This window comes from Bos javanicus, chromosome 4 (genome assembly GCF_032452875.1).
Source record: "Bos javanicus breed banteng chromosome 4, ARS-OSU_banteng_1.0, whole genome shotgun sequence".
In the NCBI taxonomy this organism is placed as follows: domain Eukaryota; kingdom Metazoa; phylum Chordata; class Mammalia; order Artiodactyla; family Bovidae; genus Bos; species Bos javanicus.
In genome coordinates, this window is record NC_083871.1 from 40,776,748 (window position 1) to 40,797,548 (window position 20,801).

General features: G+C 36.2%; 1 protein-coding gene across 1 annotated transcript in view; it reads right to left on the reverse strand.

Annotated features, from left to right (window-relative positions):
- Positions 1 to 9,178: 9,178 nt before the first annotated feature.
- LOC133246725 (platelet glycoprotein 4-like) overlaps positions 9,179 to 20,801 on the reverse strand; it is a 59,236-nt gene continuing 47,613 nt past the window's right edge. The window contains 6 exon segments of the mRNA XM_061415362.1: positions 9,179 to 9,337; positions 10,194 to 10,248; positions 14,018 to 14,091; positions 15,076 to 15,193; positions 16,352 to 16,543; positions 17,999 to 18,068. Of these exon segments, the coding sequence (XP_061271346.1) occupies positions 9,179 to 9,337; positions 10,194 to 10,248; positions 14,018 to 14,091; positions 15,076 to 15,193; positions 16,352 to 16,543; positions 17,999 to 18,068 (668 nt within the window).

A 20,801-nucleotide genomic window follows, 5' to 3' on the forward strand; every position in this document is an offset into this window, starting at 1 on the left:
TCATCTGAGTTAAATTCACCCATTCCAGTCCATTTCAGTTTGCTGATTCCTAGAATGTCGACATTCACTCTTGCCATCTCTTGTTTGACCACTTCCAATTTGCCTTGATTCATGGACCTGACATTCCAGGTTCCTATGCAATATTGCTCTTTCCAGCATCGGACCTTGCTTCTATCACCAGTCACATCCACAGCTGGGTATTCTTTTTGCTTTGGCTCCATCCCTTCATTCTTTCTGGAGTTATTTCTCCACTGATCTCCAGTAGCATATTGGGCATGTACTGGCCTGGGGAGTTTCTCCCTTCAGTATCCTATCATTTTGCCTTTTCATATTGTTCATGGGGTTCTCAAGGCAAGAATACTGAAGTGGTTTGCCATTCCCTTCTCCAGTGGACCACATTCTGTCAGATCTCTCCACCATGACCTGCCCATCTTAGGTTGCCCCAGGGGCATGGCTTAGTTTCACTGAGTTAGACAAGGCTGTGGTCCTAGTATGATTAGATTGACTAGTTTTCTGTGAGTATGGTTTCAGTGTGTCTGCCCTCTGATGCCCTCTTGCAACACCTACCATCTTACTCGGGTTTCTCTTACCTTGGGCATGGGGTATCTCTTCACGGCTGCTCCAGCAAAGCGCAGCCATTGCTCCTTACCTTGGATGAGGGGTATCTCCTCACCGCCGCCCTTCCTGACCTTCAATGTGGGATAGCTCCTCTAGGCCATCCTGCGCCCACGCAGCCACAGCTCCCTGGACGTGGGGTTGGTCCTCCCAGCCACCGCCCTTGGCCTCGGGTGTGGGGGCGTGGGGTAGCTCCTCCCGCCAGCCGCCCCTGGCCTCGGGCTTGGGGCGTGGGGTATCTCCTCCCTTTGCTATTTCCATGTTAGAGTAATTTTTCCTGGGCTACTAGTTTTGACAGAGAAGAAATAAGAGTTGCTGGGCAGTCAATTCACAGATGCTATGATCTACCAAAGTGGCAAAGGTCTTTTTTGTGTGTGTGTGTATCACAATTTATTTTTAGCTTTTTATTTTTAATTGGAGTGTAGGTGATTAGCAACATGTTAGTTTCAAGTGTACAGCATAATGATTCAGTTATAAATATAGATAAATTTATTACTCAGCCATTAAAAAGAATACATTTGAATCAGTTCTAATGAGGTGGATGAAACTGGAGGCGATTATACAGAGTGAAGTAAGCCAGAAAGAAAAACACCAATACAGTATACTAAGGCATATATATGAAATTTAGAAAGATGGTAACAATAACCCTGTATATGAGACAGCAAAAGAGACACAGATGTATAGAACAGTCTTTTGGACTCTGTGGGAGAGGGAGAGGGTGGGATGATTTGAGAGAATGGCATTGAAACATGTATAATATCATATAAGAAACGAATCGCCAGTCCAGGTTTGATGAAGGATACAGGATGCTTGGGGCTGGTGCACTGGGATGACCCAGAGGGATGGTATGGGAAGGGAGGTGGGAGCAGGGTTCAGGATGGGGAACACGTGTACACTCATGGCAGATTCATGTCGATGTATGCCAAAACCAATACAGTGTTGTAAAGTAATTAGCCTCCAATTAAAATAAATAAATTTATATTAAAAAATAAAAAGATTCTTTTCCTAAATGAACGGTTACAAAATGAGTAGAGTTCCCTGTAGTGAACTGTAAGTCTCTGTTAGTTATTTATATACAATAGTATGTATATGTTAATCCCAAACTCCTAATTTATCCTTCCCCCACCTTTCCCTTTGGTAACCATAAATGTGTTTTTGAAATCTGTGAGTCTATTTCTATTTTGTAAAGAAGTTCATTTGTATCATTTTTTTTAAGATTCCATCTATGTGATACCAAATGATATCTTTCTGTGACTTACTTCACTAGTATAAAATCTCTAGGTCCGTCCATGTTACTGCAAATGCCATTATTTCATGCTTTTTTCATTGCTTTGTGTATATGTACCACATCTTGTCTGTGCAGTCCTCCATCACTGGATTGTTTAGGTTGTTTCCATGTCTTAGCTAAACAGTGCTGCAGTGAACAGTCAGGTGTGTGTATCTTTTCAGATTGTGCTTTTCTCTGGGTACATGCTCAGGAATAGGATTGCTGGGATCATATGGTAGCTCTGTTTCTAGTATTTAATTAACCTTCATACTGTTGTCCAGAATGGCTGTATCAATATACATTCTCATCAACAGTGTGGGAGAGTTCCCTTTTCTCAGCACTAACTCCAGCATTTACTGTTTATAGATTTTTTGATGATGGCCATTTTGACGATGTGAGGTGATACCTCAGTGTAGTTTTGATTTGCATTTCTCCAGTAATTAGAGATGTTGCGCATCATATAGTGTGCTTTGTTGGCCATCTGTATGTCTTCTTCAGAGAAGTATCTGTTTAGATGTTCTGCCCATATTTGATTGGATTGTTTGTTTTTTGATGTTGAGCTGCTGCTGCTGGTAAGTCACTTCAGTATATGCTGTTTGTACATTTTGGATATTAATTCCTTGATAATTGCTTCATTTGCAAATATTTTCTCTCACTTTGTGAGTTGTCTTTTTATTTATGGTTTTCTTTGCTGTGAAAAGTCTTCAAATTTAATTAGGTCCCTCTTTTTTTTTCATTATTCTAGGAGGTGAATCCAAGAACATAATGCTGTGATTTATGTCAAAGAGTGTTCTGCCTGTGTTTTCCTCTAAGAGTTTTATAGTATTTGGTCTTACATTTAGGTCTTATAGCCATTTTGAATATCTTTTTGTGTGTAGTGTTAGAGAATGATATAATTTCATTCTTTTACATGTAGCTGTCCAGTTTTCCCAGCACCACTTATTGAAGAGACTGTCTTTTCTCCATTGCATATTCTTTCTTCCTTTGTCATAGATTAATTGACCATAGGTTCATGGGTTTATTTCTGGGCATTCTGACCTCTTCCATTGATCGATATTTTTTGTTTTGTGCCAGCACCACACTGATGTGTTACTGTAGCTTAGGAAAATATCTTTTAAACCCTCCCAGTTAAAAGACATTTTGTCAGTATGTTTTGAGGAACTTTGGATTTTTCAAAGATCCTTCAGAAACGGTGATATCTCAGTTTGTGGTTTTCAGTGTTTACTGTGGCACCTAATGTGAGGAGACTGAATTGCTTTTGGATTTTAGTAGGCAAACAAAGCAATTAAAGTTTGTTAATCAGTCAGTTGTGTCCGATTCTTTGTGAGTCCCAAGGCTTCCCTGTCCTCCACCATCTCCTGGAGTTTGCTCAAACTCACGTCCATCAATTTGGTGGGCTTGATGCCGTCCAACCGTCTCATCATTTGTTGTCCCCTTCTCCTCCTGCCCTCAATCTTTCTCAGCTCAGAGGCTTTTCCAGTGGGTCAGCTCTTCACATCAGGTGGCCAAAGTATGGGAGCTTCAGCATCAGTCCTTCCAATGATCATTCAGGGCCGAATTCCTTTAGGATTGATTGGTTTGATCTCCTGGCAGTCCAAGGGACCCTCAAGAGTCTTCTGCAACACCATAATTTGAAAGCATCAATTCTTTGATGCTCAACCTTCTTTATGGTCCAACTCTCTCATCTGTACAAGACTATTGAAAAAAAAAAAAAAACACACACGCACAAAAACGTAGCTTTGACTGTACAGACTTTGTTGGTAAAGTAATGTCTCTGCTTTTTAATACACTGTCTAGGTTTGTCATAGCTTCTCTGCAAAGGATCAAGCATCTTCTCATTTCATGGCTACAGTCACCATCTGCAGTGATTTTGGAGTCCAAGAAAATAAAGTCTGTCACTGTTTCCATTGTTTCCCGGTGTATTTGCTATGGAGTGTTGGGACCCACTGCCATGATCTTCATTTTTTGAATGTAGAGTTTTAAACCAGCTTTTTCACTCTCTGCTTTAACCTTCATCAAGAGGCTCTTTAGTTCCTCTTTGCTTTCTGCCATAAAGGTGGTGTCATCTGCATATCTGAGGTTATTGACATTTCTCCCACTAGTGTTGATTCTAGCTTGTGCTTCATCCATCCCAGCATTTTGCATGATATACTCAGCATATTAGTTAAGTAAGTGGTGACAATATGCAGCCTTGACGTACTCCTTTCCCAATTTGGAACCAGTCCATTGTTCATGTCTGGTTCTAACTGTTGCTTCTTGACCTGCATACAGGTTTCTCAGGAGGCAGGCAGGGTGCTCTGGTATCCCCATCTGTTGAAGAATTTTCCATAATTTGTGTGATTCACTCAAAGGCTTTAAGCATTGTCAGTGAAACAGAAGTAGATGTTTTTCTGAAATTCTTTTTCTTTGATCCAAAGGATGTTGGCAATTTGATCTCTGGCTCCTCTGCCTTTTCTAAATCTAGCTTGTACATCTGGAAGTTCTCAGTTCACATGCTGTTGAAGCCTAGCTTGAAGTATTTTGAACATTACCTTGCTGCTGCTGCTGCTAAGTCGCTTTAGTCGTGTCCGACTCTGTGCGACCCCATGGACGGCAGCCCACCAGGCTCCTCTGTCCCTGGGATTCTCCAGGCAAGAACACTGGAGTGGGTTGCCATTTCCTTCTCCAATGCATGAAAGTGAAAAGTGAAAGTGAAGTCGCTCAGTCGTGTCGGACTGCCAGCGACCCCATGGACTGCAGTCCACCAGGCTCCTCCATCCATGGGATTTTCCAGGCAAGAGTACTGGAGTGGGGTGCCATTGCCTTCTCCAATTACCTTGCTAGCATGTGAAATGAATGCAACTGTGCAGTAGTTTGAACATTTTTTGGCATTGCCTTTCTTTGGGGTAGGAATAAAAACTGACCTTTTCCAGTCCTGTGGCCACTGCTGAGTTATCCAAATTTGCTGGCATATTGAATGCAGCAGTTTAAGAAATGCATTTTAAAAAGGAAAAGAAAATGAAAAACCTTATAAAAAATTTAGGAAAATGTGGTCAAGATTGAATTTAAAAAGAATGTTTCAGAAAGAAATACAGATGCATAAAGAAATAAAAATTCAAGTAGACTACTTCACACAGAACATTAGACTGAATGTTTTGTGATACAACAGGAATTAGGCAAAGCACAGGGATACGAAAGGGCATCTTTTAATGAATGAAACCAGTCTTTCTGCAGTGACTGTGAAAGCAAGAAATATTACAGTAAGTAACCATTAATGCCCATTCTACTCATTGTACCCTTTCACCCAAAACTTTTTATTTTCATTTACATCTCTTAACACTAGCACCGAACTCTTTTTATTTTTATTTATTTATTTTCTGGCTGTGCTGGGTCTTCATTGCTATGTGCAGGCTTTCTCTAGTAGTGGTAAGCAGGGGCTACTTGTTGTGATACATGGGCTTCTTGTGGCTTCTCTTGGTGCAGAGCGTGGTCTTTAGGTGCATGGGCGTCAGTAATTGTAGCACTTGGGCTTAGCTGTCTTGCTGTATGTGGAATCTTCCTGGACCAGAGTTCAAACCTGGGTCTCCTGCATTGGCTGGTAGATTCTTAACCATTGGACCACCAGAGAATTCCTAGCATAGCATTCTGAAATTGCCAAGCATAAGTTGTATGCAGCTGAGTGAAAAGATCAAAATGTATTCAGTTTTCCAGAAGAGCTGATGAACATGGAAAATGACAAAATCCTTTTACATACCCATTTATATAATCATTGACAAAAATATAAGCATATATTGTTAAAGAGAGCATGATTAAAAATAATTCCATAAAGAAGGAAACTGAAGTAATGGATAATAAATGGTTCAGAGGCCAAGCGTTTGGTTACCATTCTTAAATGCCTTTCAAAATAGTTGATCCTCGTGAAATGCAATGTACCAACAGTCTTGGGGTTTGTGTTGTTTCAGGGAATTGATAAGAGTAATGATATTTCCTCTTTGAGGAAGACAAGTGTTCAAGATCCAGGATTTGTTTAGGTTGTCCAGTCCTCTGCCATATTTACCACCAGGGAACCAATTAGTAAATCAATATCCAATAAAAATACTTGTATCATGAATAAGTGAGATCTGTAGAAACTTAATTCAAGTTGTTGTGTGTATGTTAAATTTTAAAAGGTACCTATTTTTGTTCCAAGTGTGGATGGCATCTTAGTAATTCTTTAGAAATGTGCTTATGCTCAGTGCAAAACAAAAACAAAAAAATGCCACTAGTTCTTCAACTCTAAGATAAGGTGTGCTTGCAAAGATAAAGCACATCAAATCTTCATTTTGTAGGTCGATATTAAGAATGGTCCTGACGTAGCCGATGCATGAATGTGAAGACTCATTTGCTCCCTGGAAAGCAGAAAGTAAGTACTTAGTGCTTATCAGAAAGTTGTGGAAAAAATAGGTAATTCTGACATTCTTTAGATTGAAGATGTCATATTTTCTAGTAATTAGCCCAGCTTCTCAAGCTGGAGAGAAAGATTCTCTGATGCACTTCATGGATGAGACAATTATTTTCCCATTCCAGGGAGCATGAAGCCTCCTTCCCAGCTCTCAAGAGCTGCACGCAGTCACATGAGGAGGGTCACTCATTAAATCTGCTCTGAATGAGCATTTCCACTCCTTGCTGTCCCTTCAGACCATCCTCCATTTAGTGGTGTATGTACTGCTACTTTCAGAAAGACTACTGGTTTATTCTCTCTGTGAATAAAACCACACCTTAGCTCTACCATCTTTGCTTTATTCCCTCCTGTACATCCATCTTCTTATTTTTCAATTGTTTATAAATCTGCCCACAGGCATAATTATTAAATATTCAACATGAGGCCTGTTTAAGGAAATCTATATCTGTGATTCTTCTAAATCTAGTAAATCAAGTAATCTATAGAGAACAGTGTTCTCTGTTTGTAAAGGAAAAAAAAAGAACATTGTGTAAAGAGCAGTAGCTTTCCACTGCAACAATCAGATGTTTAAGAAAAATCAATATACTTGTTGACAGTGACACGTTAGAGAGTTCTCCATCTTTTACCTTAATTTAGCCACATAGAGCCCCAAGATACTGGGTATTCAGGGTTCATTTAGCACTGATGAAATATATCACATAACAGTTACAGGGAAGAATACAGAAAAATTTACAATTATTACACTTCATTTTGAAAAGAATATTTTCCCACCAGAACAAGTTTTTGTTGTAATATGGCTTTTAAGTGGATAATCTTTTCTGTTGTATAAATGGTCATGTGCATTACTTTGTTTAATCATAACTTATTTGTTACTTGACTAATGATAGGTCTTAAAGGTGATACAATATTTCCTTCATTACAATGTGAATATATTAGATTAGCATTTTGAATATTCTGTTCAGATGGATTGTAGGCAGAAGTATTCAGTCTTTTTAGTGAATAAATATAGGCAGAAAGCATCAGAACAAAAGATTGAGTGGTCTTCCTAAGCCCAAGTTCTCATTCTTACATACAGAAAATACTGTTGTATGTCCTGTTTTACTTTTTTTTAATAATTCAGTTTGACTGATGTCACACTTAGAAAATGAACAGATTTGCACTGTTAAAATTTTCTGTAATGTCTCAAAAAGATAGATAGAATGAATGCTGGTGAATCCCTGGCTACTGGAAGTATAAAATTTTCATAGAGATTAGTTGGGATAATTCATGTAAAATGGTTATCATAATTTTGGTGCACAATAGAAGGTCAGTCATTATCAGTGGCAGCTCCAGAATTTCTGTATAAGACATCATACAGTCAACAATCTGATTGAAAGTAGAGTAAGAAGACTTGTTTTGAAGTTGTAATTTTTCATAGCAAGTATATTTGCTTTTATTTTGATTGTATATATTTTTTGATTTTCCTGGGAAGAAGGGTGGATGGAACCTAATGTAAGTGGAAAATCCTCCCCACACCCTACCAGGCCACACCAATGCCACATATGATTATTAAAGGCTTCATTTAGGGAAGATTGAGTCAGATGTTCCTCTATTTACAAGGGGGCATAGGCACTAATAACTAAAACACAGAGACCTGAGCCACGTCTTCAATTTTGCTTAAACTCCTACTGTCCACATTTACCTGATTTTTCCTGTAAACTCTGAGTAATTTGGTCTTACTGTATTGACTTGTTTTTCTTCTATTCTTTATACTATTGTATTCAATTTTAGTTCATGAATTGTAATAATTCATCAAGACTTCAACATTAAACAGGTAGGGTACACACTGATTTTGTACTGTGATTGTAGCATATTTTTATGCTACAATCCTTTATATTAATATGTTATCTTCATCTTAAAATAGCATATTTATCCTGTTTTCTTACCATCATTTATTGAGTTTCTATTTCTCCTTAATTTCTAGCTTATTTAATAAACCTTTCTATTTTCTTTTCTCTTGTAAATTTCAGTCTCCCCAAATATCTACCGTTTTCATTTATATATAAACTTTCCTAGTCTGTGATTTTATTAATTTGTGATTTTAAAATAATTAGCTAGAAATAATCAAGAAATGAAAAGTTAGAACACATTTAGCTTTTGTGCAACATTTTAACTTTTCAAAAGTGATGACTTCATATTTTAGTGCATTCCTCTCAGAAGAAAGATGTAATGTAGTGATCTGCTTGGTATTACTAGGGCTTATTATTCATTCAGCCTTCATTTATGTTTTAATTTACATTCAGTTCAGTTCAGTTCTCAGTCATGTCCGACTCTTTTCGACCCCATGAATCGCAGCCAGCACGCCAGGCCTCCCTATCCATCACCAACTCCCGGAGTTCACCCAAACTCACGTGCATTGAGTCGGTGATGCCATCCAGCCATCTCATCCTCTGTCGTCCCCTTCTCCTCCTGCCCCCAATCCCTCCCAGCATCAGAGTCTTTTCCAATGAGTCAACTCTTTGCATGAGGTGGCCAAAGTATTGGAGTTTCAGCTTCAGCATCAGTCCTTCCAATGAACACCCAGAACTGGTCTGCTTTAGGATGGACTGGTTGTATCTCCTTGCAGTCCAAGGGACTCTCAAGAGTCTTCTCCAACACCACAGTTCAAAAGCATCAATTCTTTGGCACTCAGCTTTCTTCACAGTCCAACTCTCACATCCATACATGAGCACTGGAAAAACATCTCAAAACTTCAAAGATACATTAAAAACAATTGTTGACTAGACAGATCCAGAAATATTTGTAGCCTAATTTATAACCTCTTTTTGATAAAATGAAAACAAGCAATATATAATGTTATAGCAGCTGTATATAATTTTTATTATATACTTACTTATTTAACACTCCACTCGGCATGCACAGTATGAAATCATAAAAGCAACAAACATCACTGTACCAATACTCCATAAGATTATTTGTACCAGGCGAAGGAGGTTTATTTTTCCAGTTACTTGATCTATGAACATTGCTGCCTTCTCATCACCAATGGTGGCAGTCTGTAATAAAGTTAATAGTGTTTTTGGGGTAGTTTAGTGAAGCAAAATACTCAAAACCTTCAATTTATGTATCAGTTTTTTTTTTTTTCAAAACACTGCATAAATTTTAGTTATTTTTTTTCTGTAAAACAAGCTAATGGAAGTCTCTTTGCATGTCAGAGAAGGTAATAAATGCCAAGGTGGAATATTTAGAGAAATACAATCATTTCCCTTTAAACATGTTATATAGCATTCTTCAGTACACTGACTTCTTTGTTCAATACACTGGTCTTACAGAAATATTTTCCAGTTTCCCAAAGAATGTTTCTTAGTGACAGAGGGAAATATCAAGGGTCAGCAGTTTTCTTCCTCTAAAGGCTTATACAATGCATTTCCTAATTCTGTGGCTAATCCACTCCATGATTTTTACACTAAAAATGTCTCATCAGGAGATAAACTGCCTACATTTACTATAAACTCATCTTTATAAACTTGGTTGGCTTTTATTAACACTACAATATTCACACTGAGTTATTTGGAATGTCATGTTTGCATGACTCTTCCCCATGCCAAGCACTATGACAAGAGATAGTGTTTAATATACGCATTATGGAAATAATCTTAAATGATAGGAAGTACTTTGTCTTTCTAAAATAAAAACACTGAAATCTAACATAATCCTGATATTTCTGCATGGCTTGGTTCTCTCAAAATAATTAATTCTATAATTAATAATGTATAAACTTGCCCACATGAGTAATGGAAACTCATACAACTTCAAATACTATGCACACTTACTCAATTTTCAATCATCCAAGATTTATTCTATATACAAAGATGTTTGCTATTTCAGTGACTAATAGATAAAAATACTAACCTCATTAAGCCAAAGAATAGGCACCAAATAGTTCTGCTCCAAATGCTTTAATGCTCTGTAATATACATTGAAAATAATTATAAAATATTAAATAATTATGGAAATAAATATATATTATACACGCATAAGAGAAGTGTTAGTAATTATCTCTATACATGAATGTTCAGAAACTAGTTGCTGTTGTGTCTTGGTTAAATTCCTTGATTTTTGTTCCACGTGATGAATCATTTAAATTTTAAGGTCTGTTTCTGAGTTTTATAATCACTCTATGAATTTTTCTAATATATATTTCTAATTAGATTCACTTTTTCTAATCACTTATTTTCCTTTTCAACAAGTGATGCCCAGGAAACTGAGAGAGTAAATTCCTAGGCAGGTTGATAAGAAGTCCGGGATCCCCAAGGACAGAGGGGTCTGGAACTCTTGAGGAGGAGAGGACAAACTTTTTTATCCTCTATATTCCTTAGGATTATATAGCAATAATGTAACCTGCTTGAGGACAGTTTCTGGAAAAAAAAACCTTCTGGCTAATCCTGTTATCATAAAATGTAAATTATGGGAGTGGGTCTAGTAAGGTCTTTACAACCTCCAGACATTGTTTTGATTTGCTTATTATTAATTTGACTAATAATAAAATTCAATAAAAATTTGATAATTATTATAAAATAATAATTATCAAATTATTATACTAATATTTTGATAATTATAATTTGATTATTATAATATTTTGTAATTATAATTATCAAATATTATTATCATCATCATCAAATAGCTAACACTAGCAATGGGGTACTCTTTCTGCCCCCTTCTGATGTCTATGTCAGAAGCTTTCTCTACCTCTTTTATACTTTAATAAAACTTTATTACACAAAAGCTCTGAGTGATTAAGCTGCGTCTCTGGCCGTGGATTGAATTCTTCTCCTCCGGCAGCCAAGAATCCCAGTCTTTTTTGGTTTGGCAACAACCTTTCAAAACTAAACTTTGAATTCTGGAAACTACTGTCATAGAAATATTTGGACAGCTAGTGTGGAATGAGCAATACCACTATACACTCATTCCAAAATGTGTGTAAATACCATTTCAATACAAACTAGATATAATTCTAAATTGCAAATGAAAGTTATTAGCATTTTATGATTTAATGAATTAAGCCAAAGAAGTTGAAATTTTATTTTATATATGTTTTTTCATCATATTGGATTATTACTGCATGAGTTTATTCAAGAAAACTAAGAAGAAGTGGCAAGAATACACAGAAGAACTATACAAAAAGATCTTCACAACCCAGATAATCACGATGGTTTGATCACTCACCTAGAGCCAGACATCCTGGAATGTGAAATCAAGTGGGCCTTAGGAAGCATCACTATGAACAAAGCTGGTGGAGGTGACGGAATTCCAGTTGAGCTATTTCAAATCCTAAAAGATATGCTGTGAAAGTGCTGCACTCAATATACCAGCAAATTGGAAAACTCAGCAGTGGCCACAGGACTGGAAAAGGTCAGTTTTCATTCCAATCCCCAAGAAAGGCGATGCCAAAGAATGCTCAAACTACCACACAATTGTACTCATCTCACATGCTAGTAAAGTAATGTCCAAAATTCTCCAAGCCAGGCTTCAGCAATACGTGAACCGTGAACTTCCAGATGTTCAAGCTGGTTTTAAAGATCAAATTGCCAACATCCTTTGGATCATCAAAAAAGCAAGAAAATTCCAGAAAAATTTCTGCATTATTAACTAAACCAAAGCCTTTGACTGTGTTGATTACAACAAACTGTAGAGTATTCCTCAAGAGATGGGAATACCAGACCACCTGACCTGCATCCTGAGAAACCTGTATGCAGGTCAAGAAGCAACAGTTAGAACTGGACATGGACCAACAAACTGGCTCCAAACTGGACAAGGAGTACGTCAAGGCTGTATATTGTCACCCTGCTTATTTAACTTCTATGCAGAGTACATCATGAGAAACGCTGGGCTAGAGGAAGCACAAGCTAGAATCAAGAGTGCTAGGAGAAATATTAATAACCTCAGATATCCAGATGACTCTCTTATGGCAGAAAGCAAAGAACTAAAGAGACTCTTGATGAAAGTGAAGGAGGAAAGTGAAAAAGTTGGCTTAAAGCTCAACATTCAGAAAACTAAGATTATGGCATCTGGTCCTATCACTTCATAGCAAATTGATGGGTGAACTGTGGAAATAGTGACAGACTTTATTTTTTTAGGTTTCAAAATCACTGCAGATGGTGATTGCAGCCATGAGATTAAAAGACACTTGCTCCTTGGAAGAAAAGTTATGACCAACCTAGATAGCATATTAAAAAGCAGAGACATTATTTTGCCAACAAAAGTCCATCTAATCAAAGCTATGGTTTTTCCAGTAGTCATGTATGGGTATGAGAGTTGGAGTATAAAGAAAGCTGAGCGCCAAAGAATTTATACTTTTGAACTGTGGTGTTGGAGAAGACTATGGTGTTGAGAGTCCCTTGGACTGTAAGGAGATCCAACCAGTCCATCCTCAAGGAAACCAGTCTTGAATATTCATTGGAAGGACTGATTCTGAAGCTGAAACTCCAATACTTTGGCAACCTGATGTGAAGAACTGACTCATTTGAAAAAACCCTGATGCTGAGAAAGATTGAAGGTGGGAGAAGGGGAAGACAGAGGATGAGTAGGCTGGATGGCATCACCGACTCGATGGACGTGAGTTTGAGTGAACGAACTCTGGGAGTTGGTGATGGACAGGGAGGCCTGGTGTGCTGCAGTCCATGGGGTTGCAAAGAGTCGGACACAACTGAGCAACTGAACTGAACTGAACTGATGGTGACAAAGAATACTTTAATCCACAGCTTACAGTTTCTTCAGTCAGAAATTCTTGGACATAGGTTTTCAAATCATTTAATGGTCATGCTTTTCTTTAGTAGCCTGTTTTGACATTCCTAAAGGGGAAGATATTCTAAATTTATGTAGAAATTATAAAAAAATCTTATCTCTAAATCTTTTAAGAGTATCAGTAATAAAGCTGGTAGAAAGAATTGAGCTGCAAACCTCTTACAGTGCTAACATGGAAGGATATAACCATGCTTATACAATTTTTCATATCTCCTTTTGCATTTTTTTCTGTGCATATATATTTTCCTCATACAAATTTGTTTATGCAGTCCATTCACTGTCTGTCTTCCTAGTCCAGCTACCTAAATTTCTGTAGACTTTCTTTTATTTCTATTTACCAACATTTTGTTTTATAGAGGTACAGGTAGATTTTTATTTTCATGACTCATTATTATCTGTGGTCAGTGCCTTGGGCTAAATAACTCTGATCATCTACATTACTTTAAAAAATAGATTTTTTTTTTTTTACATTGGAGTATAATTGCTTTGCAGTGTTGTATTAGTTTCTTCTGTACAACAGCGTGAATCAGTTAAAAGTATACATAAAGCCCCTTCATCTTCAGCCTCCCTGCCACCCCTCTACATCATCACAAAGCTCTGAGCTGAGCTCCCTGTGCTATACAGCAGCTCCCCACTACCTGTTTTACACATGGTCATGTGTTTATGTCAGGGCTGCTCTCTCAATTCATTCTACCCTCTCCTTCCCTCGCTGTGCCCACGCATCCGTTCTTACATCCTCATCTCTATTCCAGCCCTGCCAGTAGGTTCATCAGTGTCCCTTTTCTAGATTGCATATATATGTGTTAATATATGATATTTTTCTGACTTAGAGAAGTTGAATTTTATATTCTTTCCCCTTCTTTTCATAGATATACTCTCATTCTTACAAGAAAATACTAAAAATCATAATGAAACTTGTTCAAGAGACTCACTCAATTTTTCTTGCTGGTTTAACCAGTATATTGATCTGCAGTTGTTTTGCAAACTGTAGAGTGAATCCAGTTATCTAAAGACAGAACAAACTAAATTAATTATCAACTTCCTTAAAAAAAAAGATTTTATAAATCCAAAATTTATTTTTACTGTTACATAAAACCTAAAGTGAAACTCTACTACTTGAAATTTATTGAATAACTAATTGGACATATTGCTTCATGCACACATAATTCGCCATAATTAAATTTTGTGTGTGCATGAATAGGTGTATACAGATGTATATACCCATGCATATATATGCACACAAAATTCCTTTGCCCATCCTAATGCCTAGGCTTTATTTAAATTTAAGATATTTATTTGAACTGGTTTTGAGGGATCCACAACAATAGTACTGAAACCCAATACTATTTATACTGTCTATAAATCCTGAACTTTGCATGATTAAGTATATATCAGTCAGAACCCATGTATCATCCATATAATTATAATACTACTTATTATTCCTTAAACTGACATGTGACTCCTAAAATGCTGGCATATCATTTAAACTTTGAATAGGAGAATATTAAAATAAATGAAAAGTTGAAAACTGTTACTCTATAGGAAATTTAATAGATGTTTCCCTACACTGAGTATAATGAATCTTACCTCAAATGCATATATATCTGTAAAATCTTTTAATTGCTTGTAATCTACAGTGTCCCTTCATGTGAGCAGTACTTGCAGTTAAGTTATAAAATGAGCATAAAATTGTACTTTACACCAAATTGTTTTAAGTAGAATCATTTCTATCATTGCTTTCCCTGACCTATGAACAATTAAAAAGATCTATAAAATTTCACATGCTATAAACTAAAACAGAATTATTTCATCTCATAAGCAACAATAGGAAAAAAATAAATTTAATTTTCATTGATATAAAAGTAATTTATCAAGATTGTGATGCAATAAATATAATCAATAAATGTGATTGAGAAAATGGAGAGAATTTAATTTTTCTTTCATTAAAAAATAATGTTAAACCAAACAGGTCAATAATGTAGTTGCTTACAGGTTCAACGTCTAAGTACGTGCTATGTTCCTCTTCATTTGGACTTAAGCCTTCAATAGGTTCTGCAATTTCTGGACTTGCATGTAGAAAATGAGGAAGTGAAATGTACACAGGTTTTCTTGCAAGCAAGTTTTAAAAGACAAATGATATAAATACTTTTTCTTATTATACATCCCTCTCAGAAAAGATTTCCTTGAAGATAAAGCTTTTTAAGTTAAAAATGAAATGCAAAGTTTGCTTTGACTACTAATTGGATGGTGAGGGTTAGAGACAATTGTAGCATCTAATCACTTTTGAACAATAACAAAAAAGAAATGTAACCAGTTATCCCTTAGGTGTTTATTTCCTATAAGTAAGGCTTAGTTGGCCTTCCCTGGTAGCTCAGTGGTAAAGAATCCGCCTGTCAATACAGGAGATACAGGTTTGATCGCTGGGTCAGGAAGATCCCCTGGAGGAGGAAATGGCAACCACTCCATTTTCTTGACTGGGAAATTCCATGAAAAGAGGAGTCTGGTGGGCTATATAGTCTATGAGGTCGAAAAGAGTCAGATACGACTTAGCAAGTAAGCAACAACAGCAAAGCTTAGCTGCTGAACACAAAGTTACAACCATATACCTTCATGTTTCAGGTAGTAATGTGCCGGTGGACTGATAATTTTTTAAAGAGATTCTTTCTTTCTTCACACCTACACCAATATGAAATAGGTGAGCAAAATATGATAAACTCCATATTTTGCGTCAATTCTTGTTTTGGAGACTTCCTGAAATACACTTATTTTTATTTACCATTTTCTAGGGTAGAAAAGTTAGAAAAATGCTAGATAAGTTGGGATGTTTAAAGTATTCTGATAACTATTTTAATTTTATCCTAAATCTAAAAAGAGCACAGAGATTCTGCACAGCAGAGGACACCATCAAAAATGAAAAGGCTACCTATGGGATGGGAAAAAATATTTTCAAAACTTATATCCCATAAGTAAGTAATATCCAAAATATACAAGGTATTCACACAACTCAAAAAAATAATCCGTTAAAAAATGAGCAAAGAACCTTAAGATTTATTTTCCAAAGTAGCACAGAAAAATATCAGGGTGGTTTTACCTAATAACAACTAACTTTTGAAACAGTGAAAATCAGAACAAAAACAGCCTACCACTTTCTGCCATTGTTGCCTTCTCACTTTAAATTTCTTGTGGAAAGAAACCCTGGGTGAAGTTTACATTTTAAAGAATAATGCAAATTATGCCGTGGATTGTAACATTGAGAACCTGTAAACTTACCTTCTTTGCATTTGCCAATGTCTAGCACACCATATAAGGTACAATTTTTTGAGGAAAGTTTTTCTGTGCAGAAACAGTGGTTGTCTGGGTTTTGAAATGGAGATGCAAAAGCCAAGGATGGAAGAATGAATCTGTACACAGGGATTCCTTTCAGATTCGTTTCAGCTGTGAACACAACATAGATGGACCTGAACACAGATATGAAAAAGCTTCATTCTGGGAAACTGAACTTCCTTCTGGAGATCCATTTTCTCCTATTTTAAATTTTATATTATTGCTTTAACTTAGGAAAATTATGTAATCTTGCTAGAATTCCTGCTTAATTCTTAGGAAAAAAATCTTGAGAGATTTTAAGCTATAACAGAACTCAGTACTTGGATATTCTTACCTTTGTTTTCAAAAGCTTCTGAGATTAATTTTTGTTTGTAAACTGCAATAGAGTATTTATCCCTTGAGATGGGAATGGCAGCCACTCTAGTTTTGTCACCTGGAGAATCGCACAGATAATGGAGCCTGGTGGGCTACAGGGCTACGGTCCACAGAGTTGGACATGACTGAGCGACTAACCACATAGAGTATTTATACAGCAGACATTTCTCATAGTTCATTTCTTCTGTGGATTAATTATTGATGACTCTCTCAAATCCTTAATTTGTGCCCAATTTAAGTGAGATAAAAATAAAGTTTCAATCTTCCAAAACTTAATCATGGAGAGAAGTTCAGCTTGAGTGTGTGCATGCTGGTGTTTAATATTTGCCTTCTACATGCCCATCATTTACAGCTATTCACCATAACCAGGCTTCCCTGGTGGCTCAGAGGATAAAGCGTCTGCCTATAATGCCAGAGACCTGGGTTCGATCCCTGGATCGGGAAGATCCCCTGAAGAAGGAAATGGCAACCCAGTCCAGTACTCTTGCCTGGAAAATCCCATAGACTGAGAAGCCTGGTAGGCTACAGCCATGTGGTCGCAAAGAGTCAGACACGACTGAGTGACTTCACTTCACTTCACTTTACCATAACCGCGACAATGTACTGGATCCCACTATATACTTTTTTTTTTTTTTTGATACCCAGATGACCTTATTTGAAGAAATTCTGCTCTCTTCAATTTTACAGATAAGAAAAGTTTCAGAGATCTTCAAAGCTTTCTCACACCACAAAGAATTTAGAAACTAAAGGATTCAAGCATACCCAATGCCCAGTGTGGGTGCTGATGCTTGTGTGATAGCTACTGCACCCTGCCAATTTGAATGGATGTCGTAATGCCAGTAGAGCACATTAACATAGATCTGTGCCTGGAATCTCATCATTTTAGACAATTTAAGGAAGATTGGGCATGTCTTTCTTGACTGTTATTAAGCATACTACTACTTTAGTAAAAGAGAGGAACAAATAGCTCTTGCTTAGAAATGACAAAGAAGAAAATGATTTGCATTATGCAGAATACCTTTCTACATCTTTTAGTTTTCAGAAATAAACACATTATGAATTCTATATTGTATTTATTAATATATCAAAAAACTTCCTTAAATTTGTTTTATTTTTCTAATGTACTATTATTGAGTGTGGTTTTCTTGATTTATCTCTTGTCACTTGGGGAAATAATTCTGACTTATAGAAATACATCAATGTCTTTGTCTTACCTGCAAATGTCCAAGGAGAAGAATTGTAATACCCGGATCTTCTCAATAAAAGGTGGAAATGAAGCTGCATCTGTTTAAAAGTTGAGCCAGTGGCAAGGGATTAGATGCAGTTTGTGTCTTAAATCAAGAAATCTTGATTCCAACATGCTTGATAGAAATATAATATGAACTGTAGCAATTCTACATGTAATTTTTTAAACAGAAATTTATTTTTCTCATTCCTTTCTCTTTTATTAAATTTTATGTTGGATCAGTTGATTAACCATGTTTTGTTAGTTTCAGGAGTATAACAAAATGATTCAGTTATACATACACATGTATCTATTCTTTTTCTTTTCCCATCTAGGTGAAAAAAGAATACTGAGTAGCATTCTTTGTGCTCTACAGTAAGCCCTTGTGGGTTATCTGTTTTAAACATTAATAGTGTATCTATGTCAATCCCAAACTCCAAATCCATCTCCTCCTCCAACTTCTTCCCTCAGTCACTGTACTTCATTGTCTGAAGTCTGTGAGTCTGTGTGGTAAGTTCATTTGTATCACTTTTTTAAGAGTCTGCAAAAAAGCAATATCACATGATTCATGTCTTTCTCTGATTTACTTCACTTAGTATGATAATCTCCAGGTCCATTCATATTGCTGCAAATGGCATTATTTCATCCTTTTTAATAGCTGAGTAATATTCTGTTTCATATATGCATCACATTTTCTTTATCTGTTGATGGACATTTAGGTTTCTTCCATCTCTTGGCTATGGTAAGCAGCACTGCAATGAATCCTGGTCTGCATATAACCTTTTGAACTACATTTTTATCCAGATACATGCCCAGGAGTGGGATTGCTATATCATATGATAGCTTTATTTTTAGTTTCTTAAGAAACCTCCATACTGTTATCCATTGTGACTGTTACCAGTTTAAATTCCTACCAAATGTATAGGAAAATTTCCTTTTCTGCACATCCTCTCCAGCCTTTATTGTTAGTGAATTTTGGGGTGATGGAGTCTGACCATTGCGAAGTGATACCTCATTGTAGTTTTGATTTTCATTTTTCTAGTAAATAGTGACTTTGAGCACATTTTAATGTATTTCTTGGCCATCTGTATGTCTTCTTTGGAGAAATGTCAACTTAGGTCTTTTGCCCATTTTTTGATTTTTTTATATGTATATATAGAGAATATGAGCTGTTGAAAACTTTGGAAATTAATCCCTCATTGGTTGCATTGTTTGAAAATACTTTCTCCCATTGTGAGTTGTCTTTTAATTTGGTTTATGGTTTACTTTGCTGTACAAAAGGCTTTGAGTTCAATTATGTCCTATTTGTTTATATTTCTTCTTATTTCTATTTCTCTAAGAGGTGGCTCAGAAAAGATACTGCAGTGATTTATGTCAGAGAGTGTTCTGCCTATGTATTCCTCCAAGAGTTTCATAGTATTCAGTCTTTAGTTACTTAATCCATGTTGAGTTTATTTGTGTATGGTGTTAATGTTCAATTTCATTTTTTTACATGTACTTGTCCCATTTTCTCAGCACCATTTATTGAAGAGACTGTCTTTTCTCCATTGTACAGTCTTACCTACTTTGCTGTACATTAATTGGCCATATGTGTGTGCGCTGTTTCTGGGCTTTCTACCCTGTTCCAGGGATCTACATTTCTGTTTTGGTGACACTGCCATACTGTTTTGGTGACTGTAACTTTGTAGTATAGTCTGAAGTCAGGGAGCCGTGATTCCTCCAACTTTGTTTTCTTTCTCAAGATTGCTTTGACTCTTCAAGGTCTTTTATGTCTCCATACACATTTAAAAATTTTTGTTCTAATTCTGTGAAAAATGCCATTGGTAATTTGATAGGGATTTCATTGAGTCTTTAGATTGCATTGGGTAATATAGTCATTTTAACAGTCTTGATCTTTGAATACCAGAATGTGATACATCTTTCCATCTGTTTCTGTCATCTTTGATTTCTTTCATCATCATATAGTTTCAGAGTATAGGTCTTTTGTTTCCTTAGGCAATTTTATTTCTAGGTGTTTTATTCTTTTTGATACAATGGCAAATGGGATTGTTTCTTTAATTTATCTTTCTGATCTTCATTGTTAGTGTACAGAAATGGATTACATTTCTGTGTAATAATTTTGTAATAATAATAATTACACACTTAGTTATCCTGTAACTTTACTGTGCTCAGACACTCAGTTGTGTCTGACTCTTTGTGACCCCATGGACTGTAGACCACCAGGCTTCTCTGTCCATGGGATTCTCCTGGCAAGAATACTGGAGTGGGTTGCCATTTCCTTCTCCAGCAACTATATTACAGCTCTTCAAAAATGAATTCAGAGGTTTTCTGATAGCATCTTTAGGATTCTTTGTGTACAGTATCATGTCATCCACAAGCAATGACAGTTTTACTTCTTTTCCAATGTGGATTCCTTTTATTTCTTTTTCTTCTCTGATTGCCATGACTAGTACTTCCAAAACTATGTTAAATGATAGTGATGAGAGTCAACATCCTTTCTTGTTCCTGGTCTTAGAGGAAATGCTTTTATCTTTTAAATGAATAATATGATGCTAACTATATTTTTGTCATATATGGCCTTTATTATGTTCAGATAGGTCTCCTCTGTACCCACTTTCTAGAGATTTTTTAAAAATCTCAATGGATATTGAGTTTTGTTAAAAGCTCTTTCTACCATCTATTGAGATGGTCATATAATTTTATTCTTTAATATTCTTTGATATCATATATCACACAGATTGATGTCCAGATATTGCAAAATGCTTGTATCCATGGTATAAATCCCACCTTAT